At 34.3% G+C, this 11,181-nt stretch overlaps 1 protein-coding gene across 1 annotated transcript in view; it reads right to left on the reverse strand.

The window, feature by feature from the left end:
• LOC102020160 (disintegrin and metalloproteinase domain-containing protein 32-like) overlaps nucleotides 1–11,101 on the reverse strand; it is a gene marked incomplete at its 5' end in the record, with an annotated part of 143,629 nt that extends 132,528 nt beyond the window's left edge. The window contains 3 exon segments of the mRNA XM_013507728.1: nucleotides 359–434; nucleotides 3,571–3,632; nucleotides 11,031–11,101. Coding sequence (XP_013363182.1) covers nucleotides 359–434; nucleotides 3,571–3,632; nucleotides 11,031–11,101 — 209 coding nt within the window.
• Nucleotides 11,102–11,181: the final 80 nt, after the last annotated feature.

An 11,181-nucleotide genomic window follows, 5' to 3' on the forward strand; every position in this document is an offset into this window, starting at 1 on the left:
AAGGCCAGTCTGGGCTACAAAGGGAGTTCAAGACCAGCCTGAACTGCATAGTGAAACCCTGTCTCAAAAAAAAAAAAAAAAAAAAAAAAGAATATCATGACCAATGGGTGAGGCTGTTACCCGTAGGCATCGCAGGAAACCATAGAAGGACAAAGCCATGTCCACCTGAACCATCTGTCCTGAGAAACACGACCACACTCTCTCTACCCCCTTCTGCACCTTTAATATGATCTCCTTATCTAAACCTAAATAAGTACCTTAAGATATCCCCTGTGAATACTGAGACATTTCTCTGTTAGTAAAATATTCACTAAATATAATTTCGTTAAATTTATAAAACACAGAATTTAATTCTTACCTGAGTATCTACAGACTGAGAATTCATAACACTTTGATTGTAGAAATAAAGCATAAAGTTCGTTGCTAGGAAGAATCTAAATATAAATAAGAGTGAAAGAATTTTAAAAGTTTTTCTTTTCAAACATACAAAACAGCAGTCAGCAAGATGACAGCCTCGGGCAAAATGTTACCCATTTTCTGTTTTTATAAATATTCACAGGAACACAGCAGTGCCTATTAGTGTATTTAAGCTGAAGTAGCAGAAGAAAATAGTTTGGGAGAGATCATATGGCCTTCAATGACTACAGAAATTTAGTCTCTGGACGTTTACAGAAAAAGTATGTCAATCTCTGGTAGTGTTTTACATATACATACATATATATATATATATATATATATATATAAAATACATGGTTACTCAAAATAATTTTCCAGACTTAATGAAATTTAAAGCAATAAAAAGGACTGAAAGAAGAGGGAAAATGCCTTTAAAATACAAAGACATAAAGTAGATGCAAGACTATGAGTTTTCTGTGTTTTCACTGTAGGTTCCACTACCATGTATATAATGTATATTACTTTCACAATGAGGTAAAAGAATCTTAGGTAAAAGTCTTACTTTTGGCACAGGTGTTGAAACTTCAAGTCTATGTTCAGCCTTCTGTGGTTATGATTTCTTGTACTTGTTATGCTATTTTAGTTATGCCTGCTCAATTCATGCTGATTCCAACCCAGTGTAACTTAAGTAAATTATCCAGACTAACTTCTTTTGGGAAATGTAGGCTAAACTTTGTTTCACAAGAGTTACTAGTGACCACCTACATGTCAAAACCAAAAAACAGTCTGAAGTCAAGTAATATTACCCTGAAGCACTTCACACTGGACTGTATCGCCCCTGTACAACAGCTGGTTTTAATGGTACTGTTTCCTTTTGGTATTGTTATAGGCAGCTGAGTTAGATAGAAGTATTATAGGCAGTCAGATAGGCCCAGGCCCTCCAAAGAGCTGACAGGAAAAACAAGATACCTTGTGAATGGAGAGGTATTTGCTGTGGGCCAGACCTCAAGACAAAAGACTAAACAAATATACCCACACACCTCCTTAGGCGTGAACATCAGGGATTGATATTCTAAATAGATAGCAATCACACTGAAAAAGCCAGGAAGAATCACTAGCCTAACCCCTTACAGGAAAAGCCGCTGTTCTGTATTCACGCCCCTTACTATGTGACTGGCTTCCCCATTTGATCCCGGTTTACTCAATTTTACGTGAACAATTGTACTTGTAATCTTATTGGCTGACCATAGTTTTGTCCCACCTCATGCCCACTTTATAATCTCCCATTTTCCCCCTATCTTGGACCCACCTCACCTCATGGTTTTGCTCTATAAAGTCCCTGGGCAGGGCAAGGTCCTTGTCACCCCACTCGGGCCCTCTTCTGTCCCTCTCTTGGACAGAACCTTTCTTTCCCTCAACAAATATATTCTGAGGGGCTGGGGATTTAGCTCAGCGGCACAGCGCCTGCCTGGCAAGCATGAGGTCGTGAGTTCGATTCCCCGTACCAGGAAAACAAAACAAAACAAGAAAAAGAAATATATTCTGCTCTTAACCTTCATTCTTCTTAAAATTCATTCTTCGATTTTAAAGAACATGAACTCATTCCAGATACCATTCAGATTAGGAGTTTCTATTTCCCTGTATCAGTATCCCTCATGTCTTTCTGTCTACTGATATACATCATTTTGTCTAGCCTTTCTTCATTCCCTTAATTGTTCCATAGTATTCGGTTCTACTTTATTTTGCTTTCTCATCTTTACAATACATCACAAGCACTACATTTGTGTCTCATTCATTTCTGTGAGTGTACACTACCTATATGTACTATATACTACATAGGTATATAGTACCTATATACTATATAAATAGAGGGCTTTTATTAGTGTAACTGTAGTATATTTTGATGTTTGCTAGTGTGCTGCCTGCAGCTTTGCTCATTTTGCTCAAGACTTCTTTGGAGACTTGCAGTCTACTGTACTTCCAGATACATGTTAGAATGCTTTTATCTTATCTGCTTCTGTAACAAAAAAAGTCATTGGAATTTTGCTAAATAGGACTGCTCACTTGATTTTTTTTCATATCCTTTAGTATTTCTGTATAGATATATTACTGACTTCAAGTTGATTTTGGATCCTATAACACCCAAACTCATTTATTGGATATAATAGATTTATTTTAAGTTCTAAGGGTTTTTAATGTATTATGCTCATTATAATGTATTTTAATGTTATCTGCAAATGGGGACAATTTAACTTTTTCCAAACTGAATGCCTTTTCTTTCTTTCTTTCTTTTTTTCTTTCTTTCTTTCTTTTTCTTTCTTTCTTTCTTTCTTTTTTTCTTTCTTTCTTCCTTATGTTCTCCCCCCCCTCTTCCCCCCTCTTTCTCTTTCTTCCTTTCTTTTGCCTAATTGCTCTGTCTGGAATGTCCACTACTATCTTGAACAAATGCGGTTAGAATAGGTATCTTGTCTCATTTCTAATTTTAGGTGGTCTTAGGAAAAGCTTTCAACAGTTGACCTTTGTTTGTTTGTTTTGTTTGTTTATTTGTCTGTCCCCCCCGCACCTCCCCTCACCACCACTGGGAATCAAACTTACAAACTTGCACTTGCCAGGCAGGCTCTGTGCCACTGAGCTAAATCCCCAGCCCTTGTTGACTTTTGAATATGATATTATCTATGAATTTGTCATTCGTGATATTTATTGTATTGAGGTATATTCCTTTTATACCTAATAGGTTGAGAATTTCATCATAAAGGATGTTGAAAGTCATACCTCTCTCCTATGTTCAAAATCAAATTAATTTTAACTAACCATTTTCCATAGAATGTCTCACAAATGGTTCTTGTACAGCTTTTCCAACAAAAATCCATATTTCCCCTGACTGGGTCTGATTCCCTTTTCCCTCTACTCTGACTACAGAAGTCTAACCAGTCCCGCCAACTATCATAAGATCATCTGCAAGTGGTGAGTCCCCACTTTCTCACTTCTGAAATCTCATTCATAAAAGATTACATAAATTTTAGGGCCAAAAATTTAGGTCACAAGAGAGCATTAGTTCATCCAAGACAAACAAAAAGTTTAATAATAATTAATTTATTATTTTTCATACAGTATTTTATTACAAGGAGAAAGTTTCATAGATATAAAATGAAATCCTAAAGAATAAAAACTTACCTTGGCCTTAGGTGCACAGTATATGACTTTTCATCTATTGTAATAACATAGGATATCTGGTTCTAAAGTAAAGAATCAAGAACAACTAAGAGTGAAGGCAAATTTAATATTAGAAGCAAAACAATTTTACATCAATTAATTCCTCCAAACAATGCTTAAAATATCTAAGAGTACATATGATTTAAAATTTTCAACAAAAAAACAAGGAGTTTTAACATTTATTATAAAACGTATTTCTGCCAAAAATAATCAATATAAGGATTTATATAAAAATAGACATCTACATGTAGCTCAACTGTTAACTCTTATCAAAGAAGAGACTATGCACTATGCTGAAACGTTTATTCATATGGCACTGTGGAGGACTACTAGGATGGCTCTCATTCAAAGAAGAGTATCTGTCTCCATTTTCAAAGCTGAGGCACTAACCCCAAAACACAAGATACTTCCTCAAGCTGTTATGCAGATTACCCTTTCTACATACCTCTCTCTCTGCATATTGCAGAGGTACTATCTTACCTCTTACCTAGCCCAGTTCACAGCCTTCGCATACTTTCCACCATTCTCACAGTCACTCATCCCCAGGGTACTCCCCTCTTTACAAATTAATAAAACCCGGGTTCAGCTCTGAGTCCAGGTCTTTACTCTGATTAGCCATTGTTCTAACTGGACTTAGGGTCCCTATGGCTCCCCACCACTATAGATATGTGTTTATCTCTTTATTCTCACCATGGGTTGCACTGGAAGTGGCAGATGGAATTACTTTTTAGAATTCCAAGAAGTTTTCACTGGGCTTACAAATATGGACTCCTCCGGACCAATGAGGCCAGGGAGGGATTGTTATGTTGTAAGCAGCTGAGTTAGATAGAAACATTAGAGGCAGTCAGATAGGACCAGGCCCTTGAAGGAGCCAGCTTGGAAAACAAGATACCGTGCAACTGTGAGACAGACAGACACTTCCAGCTATGGGCCAGACCTCAAGACAAAAGATGAAACAAATCTACCCACATACCTGCCTAAGGATAAATATCGGGGATTGATATTCTAAATAGGTCTCTATCACCTTGAGAAAGCCAGGAAGAGTCACTAACCCAACTCCTTAGAGGAAAAGCCTCTGTTCTGTATTCATGCCCACTTGGTATGTGACTCCATTTGGTCCGGATTTAATCAATTTTACCTGAGCAATTATACTTTTAATCTCATTGGCTGATCAAAGTTTTGTCCCACCTCATGCCCACCTTGCAATTTCCCATGTTTCCCACCTTGGACTTACTTCACCTCATGGTTTTGCTCTATAAAAATCCCTAGAAAAGCCACGTTCCTCGGCTACCCACTTGGGTCCCCTTCTCTCTCTGTCTCGGACACAAGCTTTCTTTCTCTCAACCAATATATTCTGCTCTTAACTTCCATTGTTCCTAAAATTCATTCTTCAATTTTTAGAGAACACAAACTTGTACCAGATACCTGTCGGGCTGGGAATTTCTTTCCCCTATACCATTTATAGGCATCATTAGGATAATAAGGTACTCGACAACAGTGATACTTCCTGTACCAAGCACAAAAATGACTTACCATTTTCTTTAAAAGCTTCCTTAGTGGTACTACCTCTTTCCTATCTTTTTAAATTGAAGGTTCTTGATTGAAATTTAACATTACTTTTGACTCTATCATTAGAATTTTCAAGTTAAAATACTGGTAGCCATACGTTAGAGTCTATCTACCAGTCAATGCACCTGATAAGATTTTATCCAGCAACAAAGAACATGTGGTAATCAAGAGTCAGTGTTATCTGTACAGGAAAAATAGGCATGTAAAAATAAAAACGATAAAAATACTAGGACAACAAAAAAGGTAAGTGCTCCAGGATCTAGGACAAAAAGATGCCAGTATATTGCACAAACCAAAGAGGGATAAGGCAAGTTGTGCAAAGGTCAGCAAATAGTCAAAAATGAAACCTGAAGGTTAAGTTCATTAGTAATAAATTGGTATCATGTACCCAATATGATGTAATGTTGAACATGTTAATGTTCCTTAAATTTCATAACCTTAGTTTAAGGATGAAAAAATATCACACAAAGCTAAAATGAGGGGCATTCTACAAAATTCCTAACCAGTACTCTTCAAAATGGTCAAGACCATGTAAAACATGGAAAGACCAAAACATAACAAAGGAGACCAGGAGGGCATGCAATGGGGTATCCTGTTTTACATTCTGGAACCAAAAAAGGACATCAGTAGAAAAACTGATGAAATCCAAAGAAAGCAGTAATTGGTATACCCATTAATACACTGTTCATTGGTAATATATAACAATGTTAATTTCTTGGTTTTAACAAACATAATGCATCAACATAACTGTGTAAGTGAGGCAGAATTTGAAAAGAAAAAGTCAAGTATTCCCAAACTTCCCTCTCTCTACAGCCAATGTTCTTTGTTCTAATACAGATAAAAACAAGAACTTTGGCACTGTAAGTAAAGTTTCATAACCTCCTGTTCTGATAACGTTCTGTTTTTACCCAAACAAGGCCACTGGGCACAGCTTGACAAACTGCCTTTGTTCTGCTTGCCCACCCCTAAGTTACAGGCCACTAGATCAACCCCCTCAGAAGCATGTATAAAACTAGAGGCCTTCCTTTGGTCAATGCTCAGTCTTTTGGACATGAATCCACTGAGTCAGATGTACACCTAAATAAACCCATCCTGCTGTTTCACCTGCAGTCTCTTCTGTCTCTTGAATTCTGTAGTATAAGTTTAAATATTAGAGGAAACTGGGTGTACAGCATATGGGAATTCTCTGCAATAGCTACACCTTTTCTTTAAATCTCAATTTCTTTCAAAATTTTTAATATTTATTTTTAAAAACAGAAAAATTTAGGAAAAATGCAAAACAAGCCTGAGATATAAAGCAAAAATGCCAAAGAGGAGAGTCTTGTAATGAAGCAGCAGGGTAAACTAGTTTTAAAATCTCAGTGATAAGAAAATAAGTCCTCTGAAAGCTTGTCCTCAGTGTAATAATTAAGTATGAATGCTGAAGGACCTGTATTTTTATTTTTTAGTTTTTGGTACTGGGACTCAAACTCAGGACTTTGTGCTTGGGAGGCATGCACCTGTGTTGCTGTGCTATATCCCCAGCCTCTCTACTTCTGTAGTGGACTTGATGTTCAAGTAGCCATCCAAAGGAGTTTTTGGATGGATATTTTCCCAAAACAAAAACTTAGTAATTATTAAGATGTTAAAAATTAAAAATTTTTTTAAAATTAAAGTATAAATTTAACATTATTTCTTGGTAAATTGCCTTACGGCTTTCTCTATTTTTTTTAAGGATTTCACTAAATTTTTCCAAATTGTCTGAAAATAAAGGCATTTTATGCTAAATCCCATCATGTAAGTACAGTTAAGGGCATAATATTTAATACACTAGTATTTTAATAATTACTAAGACTGGTTTATCTTGATAGATACCAAAAATTTTGATAAAATTCAAATGCCAGGATGATTAAAAACTCTAAACAAATACGTAGGGAAGGAATGTACTTCAGGCCATATATAAAAAGTTAGAGTTAATACTATTTTGCTTTTTTTCCATTTTTTAAAATTTTAAATAGAAAAGAAGGCAAAACAACAACAAAGATAAAAATAAAACAACACAAAAACAATAAAAAAGATACAGAATTTCAAAACAAGATCATAGGAAATTAACAATGGTTGTTATATTGCATATTGTTATCTTCAGCGAAGTTCGTCAGCGAAGTTCGTCAGATTACCAGATGTAAGAATTCAAGATGATCAAACAATTAAAAAGAAGTTCGTCAGATTACCAGATGTAAGAATTCAAGATGATCAAACAATTAAAGAGAACAAAAAATAATTTAAAAGAGACATTAGAAATGATACAGAGCTTCACAAATCAAAATGCTAGGAATTCATCCATGGTTGTTTATTGCATATTGTTGTCTTCAAATTAGTTATTCAGATTACCAGATATAGGCATGAAAAATTGGTAAAAAAAAAAAAAAAAAAGAATTAACTGTTCCTTTCAATAAACCAACAGACATCAGCATTACAATTATCCAGCTATCTTTGTATATCCATATATATTTTTTCCCTGCCTTCTTTCGTTCTTTTTTCCTTTCCCTCATCCCAGTTGTTCCTTCTCTTTGAGCAATTTTCTTCCTTCTCACAATATCTATTGTACCTTTTGGGTTTTAGTTACTCTTTCAGGTTTTTGCACTAGGGAGACAATACGATGTTTACACATATGGGTCTGATTCATTTCACTTATGAGCATGGTCTGTAGTTGCATCCATTTACCCCTGATGGGCAACCAGGTTGTTTCCAAGATTAGCTATGACAAATTGCGCTGCTATAAACATGACTGCATATAAATTACTGTGGTATGATGTTTTCAGTTTTCCTGGAAAAATACCAAGAAGGGGAATAGCTGGGTTGAATGGGACACCTCTCATCCTAGTTTTCCGAGGAATCTCCATACTGATTCCCATAATGGTTGTAGCAGTCTAGACTCTGACCAGCAGTGGAAAAATGTTCCTTTTTCTCCGTTTTGCAACAAGAAAAGATCAACATTTTGCCTAACTCCTGATACCAGAAAGCTTACTTCTACCACTTTTATTTAACACAGTAGTCAAAGTCCTAGCAGAACCTACTAGGCAACAGCAAAAAGTAAATCACCCCCAAGTTAGAAAGGAGGATGTCAAATCATCACTGTTTACAGATGATGTGATCTTATAAATAGAAAATGCCAAGACTCCACAAGAAGTTGTTAAAACCAAATCATTAATTTAGCAAACATGAAAATCAGTAGCAATGTTACATACCAACTGTGAATTACCTGAAAAAGAAATTGAAAGAATAACAGCATTCTCAATAAGTACAAAAAATATTTAGGAATAAATTTACCCAAAAGATAATTCTCTACAATGACAATTATAGAACATTACTGAAGGGAATTGAAGAGACACCAAAAAAATAGAAAAGCATCCTATGTTCACGAATTAGAATATTTACTATTGCTAAATGTCCATAATAGCAAAATTGGTTTATTTACATTACAGATTCAATGTAATCACCATGAAAACTTCATGGCATGTTTCATAGAAATAGGAAAAACAATTCATTTTAAAACAATAGCGGAAAAGTGAAATAATTAAAATGCAAAATTTAACAGAGCAGTTCAACAGTAGACTGAATCTGGTAAAAGGAAGAATAAATAAATTGGATTACATGACAAGAAACATTACCTATTCAGGAAAACAGAAAAAGAATGAAGGAAAATAGAACCACACAAGCCTGTAAGACAACCTGACATGTATGTAAAGGCAATTCCAGATATCTAAGAGAAATAGATTTGGTCAGGAAAAATATTTGAATAAATTGATGGCAAAACCACACAAAATTAAAGAAAAAGATTTATCTACTCATTTCAAATCTTAATAAACTGCAAGGACAAAGTATTCAAGAAGATAAACATTGGGATAGTTTCTGGTCACTCTCACAGGACCTAAACATAATGAGAAAAATCTTCAAAATATCAAGACAAAAATGTTTCATCACATAAAACAAAGCATCAATACCATGAATGACAGATTTTTCTTCTGAAACAATGGAAGCAAAAGGGCAATGAAATGAGGTATAAATTGTGCTGAAAGAAAAAAACCTGCCAGCCAACAAATCTATATTCATCAAAACCTGTTTCTAAACTGTTAACACAAACACCTGCTTTAGTAGAAATACTAAAGGAAACCTGCAGACTTATGAGAAATGATAACAGATAGTATCTTAAAGAACCAGAAATAGAAATAGTAAAATAAATGAGTTGATGTAACATAGGTGATATTAACAGAAATTTATTTGCATAGAATTCTGAGGCCCAGAAGTCAAGATTGTTATGCTGGCAGGCTGGCTTACAAAAACAAAGCTAAGATCCATAAAAGACAACATGATGTCACAAAAATCGAAATGTTTCAAACATTTTAGAGAATGAAAAGGCAACCTATAGCTGGGAGAAAATGATGAAATGTATACAACTGATAAAAACTTATACCCAGAATACAGTATGACTTCCTAGTACTCAAAAATAAACAATTTAAAAATAGATAAAAGATTTGAATAAATAACTGGGAGAATGCTATATAAACAGATAAAAGACACATGAAAAATATTCAAGATCATTATTTATTGGGAAAATGTACCTTAAAACAATTATATCCCCACTATAGTGGATTTAATCCAGAAGACAGAAAACATCTAAAGTGCACAAGCATGTGAGAAAACCAAAAAGCTACATTGCAGATTTGAAATGTAAACAATACGGTTGTTTCTAAAACTTTCAAGCAAGAACTTAACCTGCAACTCATTATTTCATGCCTAAGCAGCCACCCAAGAGAAAGGAAAATATATGTCCACATGTGGAATGGTCATAGATAATTATGCATTACAGTCAATATCTGAAACCAATCAAAATGTCCACCAGTTGGTCAATGGATAAACACTTATTAATTAAGAAGGAAACATTAATGACCTGATAATATTACAAAATAGGTAAAAGTGACTGAAATAAATGTGATGAAAAGATCTATATATCATGTTTCTATTTGCAGGAAAGATAAAAAAATGCAGCACAAATTTATGAAGATGAGAGGAGAGCAGTATTTGCCAATGGAGCTAGGGATGGAAAGAGAGACAAACCACAACAGGACAGAGGGAAAGTTGCAAGGCTATGAAAACATTCTATAACTGGATTGTGATTATGTTTGCACAACCCTCATTATGTGTAAGCCCAATCATGGAGCTGTATATTCATGATGCATGAATTCTGTAGTGTGCAATGTATACCTCAATAAATCTGCCAAAAACAAAGCATTGTCGAAAGATTGGCCACTTATAAGTCAGGCTTGTTTAATTTCTTCTTTCTAATCTCCTACAACACTTAATATATTTACATGGCAACTGCAGAGAAATTGATGTTAAATAAATCAGTGAATAAAATAAAGTATTACTCTTTCTAATAAAAAATAGTAAACTACTTAAGGTATTTTCTTGTCCAAGAATGGGTAGGCAGAGGAATCAAGAGCGAGGAAGGAAACTTTTGTCAAAAGACATTGTTAATTGTTTTTGAGACTATTATTCTCCTCATCTAAATCTCCAAGCTACCTCCTTCACACCACGAAGACACTTAGCTCTATATTATTAAGACACTTAACTCTTTAATATTTCCTATATTTGAACTTTTAAAAATAATTTGCCAAGAAATGACACATTTTAAACAGAGCATTATTATTTATATATTTGCTTTTACCATTAAAACTTTAAATTCTGTTTATTGATAGCAATATTAGATATTTACATTTGTATTATAGTGGAGCTGATATATTTTAGAGTTACATGATAAAAATAAAAAGCTTCACATAATAGTTTACATTGTAAAAAATTTTATATCTTACTTTTATATTATCACTTCGATTTTCTTGGAGTTTCTCTGGAAATATGACTTGAAGGAATGAATTTTCAGAACCTGAAGAAATTTTTAAACAAAAGTCAGCAACCTGCCTTAAATTTGACTAAATACTTCTTTGCTTTCTTTTGTTTTGTTTT

The sequence above is a fragment of the Chinchilla lanigera genome, unplaced genomic scaffold (genome assembly GCF_000276665.1).
Source record: "Chinchilla lanigera isolate Chin_1 unplaced genomic scaffold, ChiLan1.0 scaffold00135, whole genome shotgun sequence".
NCBI lineage: Eukaryota > Metazoa > Chordata > Mammalia > Rodentia > Chinchillidae > Chinchilla > Chinchilla lanigera.